Below are 16,366 nucleotides of genomic sequence, written 5' to 3' on the forward strand. Positions count from 1 at the left end.
CATATATTTATGTATACTTTTGTTTAAGTAACCTTAAACTTATACATGGAAGTTGTGTTCATTTATATATTTATGTATAAGTTAAACATTATAGTTAAACTTACACATACAACTTGTGATTAATGTGTATATTTATGCATACATTTGACTTTATTTAATAAAATCACTCTCAAGTGATATGGTTAATGCACACCAACTCAACGTGATAGAATTCTCTTTAAATATGACCCTCTCCATTGAACTTACGTAATAAAGTGACATGGAAATTGAATATGTCATTGAAATACATATACTCACTGTTGTTTGCGGGTGTAATGCAGAACTCAGTGCTGACCAAAGCTTTTTAGTAATTGGAATAAACTGTAATTGTTTTCAATGTAAATACATGTTGGGAAAATGAGCTAGAGATGTGTGTGTGTGTGCGTGTGTGCTGTGTGTGTGTGCGTGCGTGCGCGTGCGTGTGTGTGTGTGTGTGTGTGTGTGTGTGTGTGTGTGGAAGGGGCGGGTATAAGTGGAGTGGACCACACTGAACTCTGTGGAAAGCTCAGTCGCACTCTGCACCTCCTCCTGTAAGGACTCACCTTTCACCACTTCCAGCGGAGTTTATATTTCTTTTACCTGTGCGTCATGGTGGGCAGGATCACCTGTGGACTGTGGCTGCCCGTCCTCCTCGTGGGATGCGGGGGACTGTGGGCTTTCAACCTGGACACCGACAACGTCCAGCGGAAGAACGGGGATCGGGGCAGCCTGTTCGGCTTCTCCATGGCCCTGCACCAGCAGCTCAAACCGCAGGATAAGAGATTGTAAGACACCAGGAATTCAGACCATTTGTCTGCTTGTGCGTCTTCCCAAGCCTGGGAGACACGCCTCTAATGTCTTTAAAATAACTTCAGTGAGCGTGTAATTAAAATGTCACAGCGGGTAGATGACTGTAAAAGTTTGTTATGGGCTGTTAGAGCTGCAACATGAGGAGAATAATCAACTTAAACACTTTTTAGAAGCAAGAGCGCAAGAAAAAAAGGGTCCAGGTATGTCACAGGTGAAAGCAGAAACTGTTATTCTCACAAAACCAGCTTTGAGTTCAGTCATAGGACTTAACCTTGTTAATATATTTCAACTCTTTCCTCCCAGGTTACTTATTTGTGATTTTTATTGGACCATCACAATAGCGTTTTTTTTCCCACAGGAGCACAATGTCTCCTTTTTCTCCGAAGTGTTTATAAGTGAGATCCAGTCGTGGCATTTGTGTCCAAAACACCTCCCTGAATCATTGTTGGCATTTTTATGGGCACTGATTCACAGGGACTTGTCCTGCTGCATAAAGGCCCGGTGCCATCAAGTGGTCACTGGTTTGAAAAAGCATAAATATTAACTGACCTGAGATCAAAGGACCCACATTCTTTCAACTGGGAAGCTGCCAAATCAACCAGCCAGAAATAGGTGTGTGTTTGCATGTACATCAGATAGTTCTGTGACTCCATAATCACTGGTGGAGGAAGTATGCCGGTACTTTAAAAGTACCCTGTAAAAAGTCATACATTTACAAATATTACCAATGTAAATACAACACTATCAAATGCACTAAGGATATCAAAGGTTGACAAAGCAAACGCAGATGCCTTAGTGTGTAATCTGGATTTTAAATCTTATAGATGGTAGAGAAGGAGTTCAACTGCTTTCTGTGTCCTAAAGCTGGGTTGGACAATTTGATATGTGCTACAAGTTCTTCATATATTCCATATGTAAAATCATGATTGAATTAAGTACAGTACGTATCAGAGTAAAAGGTAAAATATCTATCTTTAGTAGTGGTAGTAGGAAATCAAAGACTCAGGTCACGTACAAACACCTCAAATATGTAATTAAGTGCAGTACTTGAGTAAATGTACTATATTTCACCACTGTCCATAGAAAAGCGCAGAATGTTATTTCTTAGATTATGTAATTTAAATGATCTTACAGTACCAACAGGACAAATGGCTTCCTCCTGGTAATGATCAGTTAGTTGTGCTGCTATTAACCAACATCTTTCCTCAAAATATATCGAGACACAGGTTTTCTGTCTCGTAATTAGTCAAGTGGATGAGGTGAAACCAAGTAGCTGTTTGAACAGTATTTGTCTAACTAGCAGCTAGAGGTCACAGACGGTGTGTTTGCCCACATTAAGATATTCTGGACTATGACGGCTCAGAGTCATTAACCATCCCCCAGTATTTCGTCACACTGTTTTTAACGTTTATTCACATTTTGTTCTCCTGCTACAACACATTTACACACACAGTGGCAGTTCGTGTCCTGGTTTTAGACTAAATGAAAGACACATGCTGATCAGCACGTGACAACCATGAAGTCGCCCTTCTTCAGGTTGTAAAGTTAAATCTGAGAAAACACAACACTCCTGGATGTTGTGATGACAAATGCCAGTACAGATAAAGTAGATTGACTTCGATTTTTTGGTCAACAGAAACGCTTTTGCTATTTGGATGTGAAACATTGACTCATTTGCCAGTCCCAGCTTTTCAAATGTTAATTTATGCTGTTTTCCAGGTGTTGTGTGATCAACAAAGAAATATAGGTATTTTATTATTGCAGCTGTGGCATTGAGGTATTGTGATGGGCATTTGCCACTATTTTATAGCGTTTTATTGATCAAACTATTTAGTTAATCTGTTCATGGAGAAACTAATCAATAGTTTAATTGCTAATGACATTTGCTGCTCTAATTGTTTTTATTGTGAGTTGTATGATCACACAGAGCTGTTTATCAAATACAAAAATATTCCAGATTGCAATTCCACATATTCAAATGAGTTTTGGCAATATTATATTTAATCAGTATAGAAATGGATAATGTGTGCGTTACATTATTGTATTTATATATTATATTATAATATAAACATTATTATTTGAATGTGTGTGTGCATGTCTTAGCAGGGAGCCATGTTGGTTTTGCAAGTTACTGCCATAACAAGAGGAATGTGCTCTCACTGTGGAGTACGCATTGGTGTGTATGCACATGTGTTCATGTGCTGCCCGTATTTGTGTGTGTGTGTGTGTGTGTGTGTGTGTGTGTGTGTGTGTGTGTGTGTGTGTGTGTGTGTGTGTGTGTGTGTGTGTGTGTGTGCCCATTTTGTGTGTTTTAATGGTGCTGATGCATGCTGTGGCTGAGCAGTGAGGCGTTGCCCGGTTGTCAGTTATTTGGAAGAGTGTCAGAGAGCTCACTGTGCTGCTTAATATATTCCCAACCTGAGGCAGAAATAGAAATATAGATAGATAGATAGATAGATAGATAGATAGATAGATAGATAGATAGATAGATAGATAGATAGATAGATAGATAGATAAAATTCTGTATTGATGTAAGTGCTAGTGTTTGTGTGTCTTTGCTCTGCTGGGTGTGCACCGTGAGTCACTATCCCTCTCCAGCCATGTATGCCAACTTTTATTCAAAAGTATTGAAAAAAATCTTCAGCCGTCTTCTTTGCCCTACAGGTAGGAGGGGTACATGTACCTGCAGGAGAGGGCAGGAGCTGATGGGATCATGTATATGCATGTGTGTGTGTGTGTGTGTGTGTGTGTGTGTGTGTGTGTGTGTGTGTGTGTGTGTGTGTGTGTGTGTGTGTGTGTGTGTGTGTGTGTGTGTGTGTGTGTGTGTGTGTGTGTGTGGGTGTAGAACAGTAAAGAATACAAAGACATGTCTGCATGTTAGAAAACTAATGCCAATGTCATGCTGTATCTAGATTACAGAAATGATAGAATGCAGAAGAAATGCTCCATCTGTGTGATTAAATATGGTCCGTACAGACTCTGTGTAGAGCTTCAGGTTAGTTGAGGTTATCCAGCATCAAAGAGAGAAAGAGTGAGAAGGAGCTGAAGATGAAAAAACAGGTGAAGGCTGAAAGAATGCTGAGAGGCACATAAATCAGTTTTACATCTGGGCACTCAAAATGAGACGTTATTCAATCAGCCTGGCAGACTGATGGAGAGAGAGGTAACACATGGCATGAACCTCGGGATCTGCAACCCATTTGGAGTTGGAAGTTGATAGGGTGCTACCGGCTGGAGCTAAGCAATGGGCTAAAAAAACACACCTCTCTCAGTGGGATTCCTCTGTTATGGTCCCTGGGAGCTGGGGGAGCCTGCCAGTGTGAGCGAGTGCCACCGCCACTATGTGTGTGTCATTGCACACACACCCAAACATACAAACACACACCAAACATACAAACACACACTCTCTCCCTGTTTGTCTTAGTCCTTCCTGTAGACTAAGCCTGTGTGTCGGGGCTTCCTCCCCTGGTGGTGAATGATTAGATGAACAGCTGAGTCACTGTCAGTGGAGCAACAGGTCAACCTTATCACAGGGACACTGACACATCATGTCTGTGGTGTCAGAAACAATAATAGCAATGGTGAGTACAGTATTAAAGAAGAAGCTTGTCCACCGGGCTAAGCTGCCAAATAAGATTCTTAAATAGGTCTTATTACGAGTTAAATAATAATAAATTATTAAATGTGATATGTAATAATACGTAAGCAGCTTCTGTAAGTTTCTGCTGTTTCAATGATAAATACAATTTTAATATAATGCATTATTTCACCGTCACATTATCACCTTCCCCAAGGAGGTTATGTATTTTTTTGTTAACTAGCAGGATTATGCAAAAACTAGTGCACAGATTACCATGAAACTTGGTGGAAGGATACGGTTTAGGTCAGGAAAGAACCCATCAAATGTTGGTGTGTCCAGATCAGGGTCTTTCAAGATAGGGTGTTTTCATTTTTGTTGTTAAAAAGGAAATATTCATGGATAATAATCAGAGTGTGTGCAATTTGGTCCAGATCCAACTAGAAATCCAGATGTGGTGAATTGAAATGTGGTTTCACAAGGGGGCTGTTTGGCCTTGATGACCAGTACAAGTAGGGCCCATGCATTATCATCCTCTGTTAATGCAGCAGACACACTCGGACGGACGCTCTCTATTTATTTCTCATCCAAGCTACAAGATAGAATGTTCCAGGGACCCCCTCATGTAAATCCCTTATAATTTGACACAGCCTACTTCTTTTTTGACACTTTTACTTAGTTATGTAGGAGCAAAACAAGTGTAAAGTCTTACAAAGGTATTTGACATGTATTCAACTATATTGTCCCCATGTCAACACAGAACACCCATAGATCATGATGATTCTAATGGATCGATATTTCACGGACCCCCTGGGGCTTGAGTGATCCCTTTTGTCAGAGCTCTTTCCTTCTATTCCCCAAACTTCATGTGTCCCTGAAGTGGAGATGTGCCCCTCCGGCATTCACTGTTTGTCAGAAATCCTTTGTTCGAGGTGTTGACTTATTAGAAACGGACTCATCTGATTGACAGACAAGCACATGCCCTAACAGTTTCTCCTGGTGTGAAAACATGTTGTGCGTGCACGTAGAGTTCAGATTATAAGTGTCAAGTGTCTTTCCCTCCCCTTGTAAAAAAAACAGGAGAATGATGGTGTTCTGGTTTTTGAAACCAGGCCAAAACCAGTCCAGTGGTTAAAGCAGGATAAACAGTGTATATTTGTCCATCACGCAGCAGGAATGTGCTTCTATTGTGATGACTTCTTTTACTGCAGTGTATTGTAGAAAAAGTAAAGAAAGTTACATCACATTTTCTCTCTGTTTCCTGCAAAACACAAATAAATTCATCTCATCTCAGCAGAATTCTGCGGATAACTCTGTTAAAGTCATATTTTTTGTATGTCACATGAACAGATTTATTGTCCTCTGCTAATCCCCATCCTGCCTGCTGAAGTCAGTGTTCATGTTGATTTACGCTGTCGCAAAAAGTCATCTCTATAGTTTGAAACCTCCTCCCATGTGCACTCAGTGTTTTGCGGTGCTGACTGTGGAGGTCTGCAGTGAAAACATGCTGATTGCATTGTGGCCACGGCTCTTTTCTGTGACTGTACATTCAGTATGTGTATGTGGAGTCCCCCACAGATGGTGTGTGTGTGTGTGTGTGTGTGTGTGTGTGTGTGTGTGTGTGTGTGTGTGTGTGTGTGTGTGTGTGTGTGTGTGTGTGTGTGTGAGAGAGGCCAACTCTCCACTGTATACCTCCACAAAGCATAATTTTAAAGGATGATATCCTCGACTTGTTTGATTTACTCTGTAGGAAACACTGGGAACTGAATGCCCATCACCAAGGCTTGGGTGTGGCATTTGCCCTTGTCCTTGGTCCACAAAGGCAGCCTGTGTGTGTGTGTGTGTGTGTGTGTGTGTGTGTGTGTGTGTGTGTGTGTGTGTGTGTGTGTGTGTGTGTGTGTGTGTGTGTGTGTGTGTGTGTGTGTGTGTGTGTGTGTGTGTGTGTGTGTGTGTGTGTGTGTGTGCACATAGAAAGAGATAGAAAGCCTGCTTCAATCAGGCCCAGCAGGCGTCTGAATGGGGTCTTTGACTCAGCTGGACCATGAGGACACGGAACATCAGTTTGGCGGCGGATGTGTGTGTTTGTGAGTGTGTGAATATGGTGCTGTGTCACACAGTAGACTGGAATTTATTATAATACTAATGTTCGAGAGGAAGAAATGCCAGAGCGCTCCTCGTTCTGAATCCCAGATGACAGAAGAGTGTTACAATGTGCATTCGATTGAGCTGCATATGGCGTGTGGCTTAATGGATTCGTGTGTGTGTGTGTGTGTCTCGCAGTCTGCTGGTTGGCGCCCCGAGAGCGAAAGCCATAAAAGGTCAAAAATCCAAAGTGACAGGAGGACTGTACAGCTGTGACATGAGCTCCAGCTCAACTGGCTGCATCAGAATTAACTTTGATAATGACGGTGAGTTGATCTGTTTTGGTGATTTGAGACGGTTTATTTCTTGCCATGATTTGACTCACAGTATCTTCTCTGTGTCTTCTTTGTATTTGAAGAGGATCTAACCAAAGAGAGCAAAGAGAACCAGTGGATGGGAGTGACAGTCAACAGTCAGGGGCCAGGAGGGAAGATTGTGGTATGGCTGTTTGTCTTTGTATCGCACCATGAACAACAATAACAACAACAGATTCAAGAAATGTGCGTGGCCCCACAAATTATTTTTTTTAACTTTGCTCGTCCTCCGTTGACACAAGATTAAATAAGAAAGTGAGATTAAAAAGTAAAATATGGATTAAACATAAAAATAAAACAAAATACAGATAAAGGTCTACTAAGTAGTTTAGTAGTTTTACGTGACTGTGGTTTTTACACTATTCCAAAAAATCTATCTAAAATACTCATGAACACACATCTGTTATATTATGGACATCATTATTGAGTTCCCTTGATTCAAAAGTTTTATTATTTAAAAGTTATTTAAGAGTTAAATTGACTCTACAACAAAATGTTGCATAAACATTTACATTGTTTGATTTAATGAAAAGCTGCAGCCATTAAAGTTTATCTTGGATTTAAACAGATCTGTTGAATAATGGATGTGATAACGGATACCGACCATTAAAGCCTCAGCTGTGGACTGGTTGATTGTTTATTAGCCTGTGAAATGTCTGAATAGGTACATAACAATATCCAAGAACATCAGGAACATCAGCTATAGCCATTTATATTTAATCCTATAGGAATAGGAATATTTCTACATCTGTTTGGACAAAGAACATGACATGAAAATGTCTCCTTATGTCTTGTTTTGACCAAAAATGATCAATTTACAATGATATAAAATAGAGAGACGCAGAGACTCCTAATGTCTGACATGCTAGTGGCAGCAAAAGTTTGTTACATTTTGTAATAACTCATAAACTAATTTATCCTATACTTAAATATGTTAGTTCTACTTCTTTCAGTGACACTATCTGTTCTAAGACCTCAAACTTTTTTTGTTCCACTGAACACCACAACTTAATCTTATCACATCATATAAACTATGTGTCTCTGTTTCCCTGGTAGACCTGTGCCCATCGCTACCAGCGCCGGACCAATGTGAATACAGCCATCGAATCACGTGACATTATTGGTCGCTGCTACGTCCTGAGTCAGAACTTGGAAATCGATCCTCAAGCGAGGGAAGATGGAGGTGTCTGGCACTTTTGTGAGGGCCGGCCCAGAGGCCACGAGAGTTTTGGATCCTGCCAGCAGGGCCTCTCTGCCACGTTCGACAAGGAGTACCACTACCTCATCTTTGGGGCTCCAGGAGCATACAACTGGAAAGGTAGTCCAGTGTGTGTGTGTGTGTGTGTGTGTGTGTGTGTGTGTGTGTGTGTGTGTGTGTGTGTGTGTGTGTGTGTGTGTGTGTGTGTGTGTGTGTGTGTGTGTGTGTGTGTGTGTGTGTGTGTGTGTGTGTGTGTGTGTGTGTGTGTGTGTGTGTGTCAAAATCCATCCCAAATCAAATCCATCCTATCTTATTTTGTGTTGTCTCTGCTCTTCTCTTTAAGGCGTGGTACGCTTGGAACAAAAAAATGACACCCTAGTAGAACAGGGCATCTATGACGATGGTCCATTTGAGGCGGGCGACGAGAGAGAAAAGAACCCCGACCTGGTCCCTGCCCCGGTCAACAGCTACCTGGGTAAAACGCTCAATTCTCACAAGGCTCCAGTTGTTGTATTTTCACAAAGAAGCATATTCAAGCACCTGTTTTTCCTTTTATTTAAGCAAGCGTTCCTTTGTCTTTAAGGATTTTCTCTGGACTCGGGCATGAGTTTGACCAAGAAACGTCAGCTGACAGTGGTGGCGGGAGCTCCTCGGGCGAACCACAGCGGGGCGGTGGTGCTGCTGAAGGCAGGCCCGGCCGCGAGCAACATCTTGCTGGAAGAGTACACCCTGAAAGGGGAGGGGCTTGCGTCGTCTTTCGGCTATGATCTGGCTGTGCTGGATCTCAACGGGGACGGGTGAGAGACGGAGGGCGATACGTGTACGCGGCTTTGAAATTGCCATTTTCACTGTATCCTCACAGACATGTATTGCTGTTGTGAATTAGCTGGCAGGACATAGTGGTGGGAGCACCTCAGTACTTCGAGAAGGATCGAGAAATTGGTGGAGCCGTTTACGTCTACGTCAACGAAGCAGGAAGATGGAACGGAGTCAAACCGACCAGAATAGACGGACCTAAAGACTCCATGTTTGGCATCGCTGTGGAAAACCTGGGAGACATCAATAAGGATGGTTACCAGGGTGAGGCTGCAGCACCTGTACATATGCATCCTACTGGCCTGCAGGCCTTTCATGACGTTTCTGTGTGAGTGAAATACTTGTACCTTTAGAACAACACTGAAAAGTACTGTTGTGTCTTTGTGACAGATTTTGCAGTGGGAGCTCCTTATGACAATGAAGGGTCAGGGAACGTTTACATCTACATTGGATCCGCTACAGGACTCAGCTCTAAAAAAGCTCAGGTATGTAAGGCATTTTCGCTCTTTTTTTGTATCCAAGAAATTCTAGATTTTGAGAATAATGTAGTATTACAAGAGTTAAGTTGTAACAGAGAAGAAAATTGTAATATTAGGAGAATAAATACATTTTTTTTCGAAATGAGCAGCAAGGAAAACCTGTGCCTTTATTCTCAAAATCTCACTTTTTTTCTTGAGTGGCCTTAATGATCGTACTCGTTGTATCAAACCTTAAAAGCCTCATACAACAATAGTTATGGTAAAAAATCTTTCCAGGGTAATATTGGTTTGTACTTTTGTTCTCACACACGAATATGTGTTTGTCTTGCTGTAGGTGCTGTCGGGCAAGGCTGTAAGTGTAAGGCTGTTTGGCTACTCTTTGGCAGGCAACATGGACCTGGATGAGAACTCCTACCCCGACCTGGCTGTCGGAACCCTCTCCGACTCTGTCTTTGTGTTCAAGTGAGTCAACTGATGTGTTAATCTGGTCGTGTGTTGCTCAAAGTGTTCACTGAGATGCTCACTGAGTTTTGGTCCTCCCAGATCACGGCCAGTTATTAACATCGACAAAGTAATCAAGTTCACACCGAAGGAAATCGACCTCACCAAGAAGAACTGTGCCAGTGGCTTTTGGTAAGTGTACGCTGTTTTTTAACATATTCATTCTTTTAAATGTGATGTTTAATGTCTAATCGTGAAAAAGTGGAACCATTATTTGTTTAACTCAATCTTTTTTTCCAAGACACCTAGAGGGAATTTCATTAAATATGTGACAAACATTTAGTGTGTCTCAAAGATGAACTGATCAGATTTTGGTGGTCAAAGGTCAAGGTCACTGTGAGGTTTTGCCTTGTGAATGCAATATCTCAAGAACACCTACAGGGAATCCATTTCAATTTGGCACAAATGTTGACATACACTCATGGATGAACCGATTCGATTTGGGTGGTCAAAGGTTACGATGGGCTCACATGACATTTTTTTGGCCTCTTGAACATGATATCTCAACTCTGCCTTGTGGGAATTCTTTTAACTTTGACCAGTTGTCTCTTGGACTCAAAGATAAACGGATTGGATTTCATTGGTCAAAAGTCACAATGACCTCATTTGAGTCTGGAATAAAAATGTATGTAGACTGACCCTGCAAATTTATGGACAAAATAATGTGGAAACTGTATTTTAGTACTGATGTGCCTGATTGATAATCACTGTGTTTCCAGCTTGGAAGTTGAGGTCTGCTTCACTTACACTGCCAAGCCCGAGAGCTACACTCCCAAACTGAGTAAGCTGAGCCACATTCTTCTTCATTAAAGCTCAATTTCATCTTTATAGTGTTTCAGTGAAAAAAACAATACATAAAATTGTCTTTTTTCATCGCTCATTGCTCGAACTCCTCTCTCAAGCTAACTCACTTATTCTGTTCCATCTAGCGGTGGTGTACACTCTGCAGGCGGACGTTGACCACAGGAACAGAGGTCTCAGTTCCAGGGCGACCTTCGCCGAGATCTCCGACTCTGTCAAACCGTATGAATCCAAGGGGACCATCACCATGAACAGCAAAGGAGCAAAACAGTGCTTTAAACGTCAGCTTGCCATTCAGGTACTCACTCTCTCCAATCACCAAAGTATCTATTCACTCCTGAGTACTGTGGCATTGTGGGTAGTAATGCTGCATGTGGTGTTGTCTGCCATCCCACAGGACAAAATTCGAGACAAGCTGCACGGGATCCCCATCGAAGTGACTGTGGACATCCAGAACGCCAAACGTAAACGCAGGCAGAGCTCAGATCTTCCGCCCCCAATTCTAGACGCTCTAGAGGAGATGGTAACTCGATCAGAGGTGGGTGTACGCATGACACTGTGTGTATGAACTGAATTATTGATAGATATCGTTCACATTTTATTGTGGCAGATGTTCCCTCTGACCCTGTGTTACCTTTAATGTGTTTATAGGTGAATTTTCTGAAGGAGGGTTGTGGCAGCAACAATGTTTGCGAGAGCAAGCTGCAGGTGCAATGTCAATACGGCAACATGGCGAGTGACAAGGACCCCTTCATTCCATTAAAAAAGGGGTAGGCACACACACCTGGGTTGGGTACCGATAGGCACCGGTTCCTAGTAACTACCAGACCGAATCACAACGCCGATTTTGGTGCCTCATTTCTGTGTTTTGTACTTTTGGTAGTTGCCCTGCTTACAGGCAACATGAACATTACCGCATGTGCCTAGTTATCAATACACTTAACTCGAACTGTTTGCGAAACCACATCAGCAGGTGTCGTGCTAAAGTACTTTTCCCCCGACAGAACATACATACATATACATACTATGTGAAGATTCATACATGTATGTTGTATATGTGTGTTAAAAGGGAGAACGGCGTGCCCCTAATCTTGCTCAGCAACCAGAAGGACATCACCTTGGAGGTCAACGTGACCAATCTCAAAGGAGATGACGCACATGAAGCACGTTTGGTGGCCTCCTTCCCGCGCTCCCTGACCTACTCAGCTTACCGTGTTAAGGTGAGCCTCTCTTTCTCTGACAATCTCACAAACACACACACACACACACACACACACACACACACACACACACACACACACACACACACACACACACACACACACACACTGACTAGGACCTGTTCTCACTTTCAGGATCCGCAAATCACCTGCAGAGCCAATAACGAGGGTTCCAATTTGGATTGTGACCTTGGAAACCCTTTCAAACGTGACTCACAGGTGAGTCCTGTTTTCCTCCTTTGCACAATTGTCATTGTTAACACATTGTTAACACAAAATCGCATATGTTTTTGTTGTGCATATAGACGACCATCTACATTACTTTGGGTACATCCCGCATCTCTACCAACAATACTGAACTGGAGATTGATCTTCAGTTAAATACGTAAGTATATGTAAGCTTGTAATCCTGCGGCACAAACGGCAGAATAACATGGATTACACTTCTTGGGTAGTTAGGTGATTTATCCCCAGACATGCTCAGGCACTAATGCACTTTATTTAATTATGTGTTGACATTTGCGTTGCCTGTGTGTAACCTGTGTGTAACCTTTGATCCAATAGCACAAGCAAACAGCAAATAGAATCTGTCAAAGCAAAGGCAAAGGTGGCCATCATGTTGCAGCTGTCGCTTTCAGGGTAAAACAGACACACGCATGCACACACACAAAAAACACACAAGTATGCACAGTCTCATGCCTAATTGCATTTCTGTCCTCCCAGACAAATCCAGCCGTCTCAGGTCTACTATACAGGAAAGGTCAAAGATGAGACGGCCATGAAGACTGAAAGTGACGCAGGCCCTGCCATCAAACATCAGTTCAGAGTGAGCAAAGATATCCACCTGATCAGAATTGTCCTCTAAAGCACTCGACATGTGCTTTACGTTGATAATTGATCTTTCATCTACTGAGGCAGGACACTTGCTCTTGACTTGTTTTACAGATAATCAACTTGGGAAAACGCTTGACAGGTATTGACAGCGCCACCCTCAACATCAGGTGGCCAAAGCAGGCGGAGCCGGGCAAGAGGCTGCTCTACCTGATGAGGATCAGCTCCACAGGAGTGGAGAATTTAGAGTGCACTCCTAAAGAGGAGATCAACAGTCTGAGACTGGTCAGTGAGAGCATCACATTCTTATTTGTTGGTCACTCGGAGAGAGAATATGTGATGTTTCTTGGCATGTGGTGGAAGAAGTAGACTGTTTCCTGACATGAAAGTTTGCCTTTCATATATGAAGAACACAGCAGGAGATGGTTTGTTCATAACAAAAGGAAAACGCCATTGAAACATTCAGGCGAGGGGGGGCGTCTGAGTAAAGCATGCAGGAGGCAGGACATGACGTTGAATTCCACCGCAGGGATCACGTGTTTTTGTTAGTAACAGTTGAATGTACATTTGCTTTAAGGAATCAAGTAGCAACAGGAGAAGAAGATCAGCAGAAAACTCCCAGGGAAGTGATGAAGGCGTTATTTCCCGTTTGGAACAAAAGAAATCAATATCTCTGGTAACACACACACAACAAAGTTCTATTCTTTTGTTTTATAATATATTTTATGTGCATTTGCAGCCACTAGTAGAGGAGTCCAGTGGTGACTCTGTCTTCCCTTCTTTGTTGATAGTCCTGTGACAGCGGGGCTGATTGTGTGAACATAAAGTGCCCCCTGCAGGGCCTGGACAGTAATGCACTCATCACTATCCACTCTCGCCTTTGGAACAGCACCTTCATCAAGGTAACTGTGTTTTTACTCAAATATCCTATTATGTTACAACTCTATGAAACTGTGACAATCAGGTTCACTGTCCTGTGGGGAATATATATTTATATAATTCTAATAATTATAGAAGTATTTGTGTTAAAGGAATCTTAATAATTGAATGTGAATATAACCAGTTCATAGTAGAGCAGAATGAAGTTTGCAACAGACACACGCGATGATCAATGTTCAGTTCACTCTGTTCTTTTATTCTTCCCATCTAAATTTGATCCTATTTTCTGTGTACAGCATTATTCCAAGTTACATCATGTGGAGGTGACAGTGACGGCCTCTCTGGACATTGACAGCACAAAGAAGAACACATTTCTGCAAAACGCTAATGCTGAGGTAAATAAACACAAACACATGTTATTGTGCCTCTGTGTGGGTGACAGCCAGTGGCCAAAGGCTTTAGGTTTTACTTTTGTCCATCCATCCGTCCATCCCATTCTTGTGACCATATCTCAAGAACGCCTTGAGGGAATTTATACAAACATTCACTTGAACTTACATATGAACTGAATATAACACTCAGGCACAAACATTGACCTGGCCTCAAGGATGACCTGATTAGAATTAGGATGTCAAAAGATCAAGGTCACTATGACCTCACAAATGTATTTTTTGCATTGTGAACGTGTTATCTCAAGAACGCGTTGAGAGAATCCTTTCAAATTTGGTTCAAATGGTCACTTAGACTCAAAGATTATCTGATGTGATTTCAGTGGTCAAAGGTCCTAACCTACTAAAAATGTATGTAGACTGAAACTGCACTGGTTGGCGGATGCATCCAACCTGCAGGGTAGTAATTCTAGCTTTATAATATGTGACTGTCCTGGACCAAGAAGGGGACGTGATTATTTACTGCATCAGATGCAGGTTTATACAACAGGTCTTAAGTGCAGGTGTCATTGTTGTGCATGGACACAAAGACTTCAGCTGGTGGATGATGTATAGAGAATAAAGAGACGTTTTGAAACGTTGATGAGAATGTGATCTTAATCAGCGACGCTCTGCCACTACACTGTTTCCCAGGTGAAACTGACGGTGTTCCCAGAGATGCGTGCAGCTCAACATGGATCAGTGCCATGGTGGATCATATTGCTGTCCATCCTCCTCAGCCTGCTGCTGCTGGGCCTCTTGGCTTTCCTCCTCTGGAAGGTAAGACTCAAGGATACAGCACCAGGACACACCCACTGCCTCAAGCTACTGAACACACTGAACACACCTACTTTCTCATTATTTTAACTTCACGTCCAATGTGTATACGTTTTTTTACTAATAGTCAAGTCTGTAAAGCAAAATTTACAAAACAATAAGTATACATCACAGCAATTTCACACAACTTCTAACAATGTTCCTCTCCTCAGTGTGGAGTCTTTGGAAAAAAGAATAAAGAGGAGCCACCAGAAAAAGAGACACTGACGTCAAATGCATAAAAACAGAGAGAGAGGGTAAAATAACATGGCCTGCCATGAATGAGTGAAACGTCTTTTCTGCTCCTTTTTTTGCTACAAAAGCACTTCTACTCTGGTATTGGGAAGTGGGCAACCCTAACTGTGGCAGGAATGCTATGTATTGTATGTGTGGATCGTTACAGTTTACCTGCATGGCCAGGGGAGGTGATGGCTGATCTGATGTTCTGAGGAATTGGGGGCTGCTCTGCATCTATTTGATTTTCTCTCTTCCTGAAGGTTTCTTTCTCTCTCCATTTAAAACCAGGGGCATCACAAAATATGTCTTCTTTAAGAGTGCAGGCGGCGTTCTGCACCTCTTAAACCTTTGCAGCATCTTAAATATCTCACCAACCTCTTTTGCCTTCTGTGCTTTCTTTTTTTTTAAATAGCCTTTTCTCAAACAAAACATTGACTTTTTCCCCTCTTGCCTGCAGTGCGGCTTTTTTAATCGTGCCAAATATGAAGACAAGGTCCCCAGTTACAACGCGGTTCGGATCAAACGGGAGGAGAGAGCCATAAATGCTGGAAATGGTAAATGGGAGAACCTGGAGAAGAAGCCATGGATGACGACCTGGCATGACAGCGAACATTATTCTTAACAGCCAATGACATTTTGACTCAGATCACGCGGATCCTCCGATGCTTACAGTTGAAATACAGATTCCACTGATTTTTTCCTCTGTCTTTGTACAGCTCGGACTGTAAATAAAGAAAGATCCTTTTTTTTAAAAAAAAAAAAAAAACTTTAAAAACTAAATATTTGATCAAACATTCTGCTTCAGATAGTTTGTATGAGTCACTGGACGGAGTGTGGCAGTTTTTGAGATGGTCCTGCAGTGGGAGCGTTTCTACAGTTTTTGTACATTTTTTAAAAATGTTTTGCAGAATTGTGTGTATTTATTCTTTGGGAGTACTTTGTTATGTGCTCTTCTGGCCAAAGAGTCATTCAATGCTTACACTGGTGACTGTCAACTACATTGCATCCCCCTCACGCAATTTTTAACTCATCTCTACAGAGCCTCTTGGTGTCGGATCAGTTTTTTGTATGTTGTGCTTAAGCTGCCTCAGGTTGTTCATTATAAAACTACAATTCATCCACAGTTGTCAAATACTCGGTTTGTAAAGTTGCATCCAACCCTATGCAGAACTTACTGGCTCTATAACAGGAAGGAGGTGAGAGCAAAATAAAACCTTTTTTCATATCCATTTGTTCTGTGTTATTGTTCAAGGTCAAATTGAACGAGAGAGAGCGCATACCTCCACCAAGGGTAACACC

The 16,366-nt window shown here is 42.0% G+C and overlaps 1 protein-coding gene across 3 annotated transcripts; it reads left to right on the top strand.

Annotated features, from left to right (window-relative positions):
- Window positions 1-535: 535 nt before the first annotated feature.
- Window positions 536-16,292, top strand: itga6b (integrin, alpha 6b). 3 transcript variants are annotated; one of them, XM_035170654.2, is made up of 26 exons: window positions 536-803; window positions 6,686-6,813; window positions 6,906-6,985; window positions 7,918-8,179; window positions 8,403-8,534; window positions 8,643-8,856; window positions 8,946-9,139; window positions 9,266-9,360; window positions 9,689-9,816; window positions 9,898-9,987; window positions 10,575-10,636; window positions 10,785-10,954; window positions 11,054-11,194; window positions 11,308-11,426; window positions 11,726-11,876; window positions 12,012-12,095; window positions 12,182-12,261; window positions 12,441-12,515; window positions 12,600-12,702; window positions 12,822-12,992; window positions 13,285-13,383; window positions 13,499-13,609; window positions 13,883-13,981; window positions 14,669-14,794; window positions 15,004-15,087; window positions 15,525-15,663. In XM_035170654.2, exons 1-25 carry the CDS (start codon window positions 628-630, stop codon window positions 15,070-15,072), a joined length of 3,159 nt encoding a protein of 1,052 aa, XP_035026545.1. In that variant the 5' UTR covers window positions 536-627; the 3' UTR covers window positions 15,073-15,087; window positions 15,525-15,663. The 3 variants fall into 3 exon arrangements, with proteins under 3 accessions (XP_035026545.1, XP_035026544.1, XP_035026546.1); XM_035170653.2 differs by lacking the exon at window positions 15,004-15,087 and having other exon boundaries at window positions 15,525-16,292; XM_035170655.2 differs by lacking the exons at window positions 536-803; window positions 15,004-15,087 and adding an exon at window positions 6,391-6,489 and having other exon boundaries at window positions 15,525-16,292.
- The last annotated feature ends 74 nt before the right edge of the window (window positions 16,293-16,366 follow it).

The sequence above is a fragment of the Hippoglossus stenolepis genome, chromosome 11 (genome assembly GCF_022539355.2).
Source record: "Hippoglossus stenolepis isolate QCI-W04-F060 chromosome 11, HSTE1.2, whole genome shotgun sequence".
Classification (NCBI taxonomy): Eukaryota; Metazoa; Chordata; class Actinopteri; order Pleuronectiformes; family Pleuronectidae; genus Hippoglossus; species Hippoglossus stenolepis.

Excerpts from the sequence above, each read along its gene's own strand:
- itga6b (XM_035170653.2), top strand. The coding sequence starts at position 628 with ATGGTGGGCAGGATCACCTGTGGACTGTGGCTGCCCGTCCTCCTCGTG. Across the intron at positions 804-6,685 it reads AAACCGCAGGATAAGAGATT|TCTGCTGGTTGGCGCCCCGA; the intron begins GTAAGACACCAG and ends TGTGTCTCGCAG. Across the intron at positions 8,180-8,402 it reads AGGAGCATACAACTGGAAAG|GCGTGGTACGCTTGGAACAA; the intron begins GTAGTCCAGTGT and ends CTTCTCTTTAAG.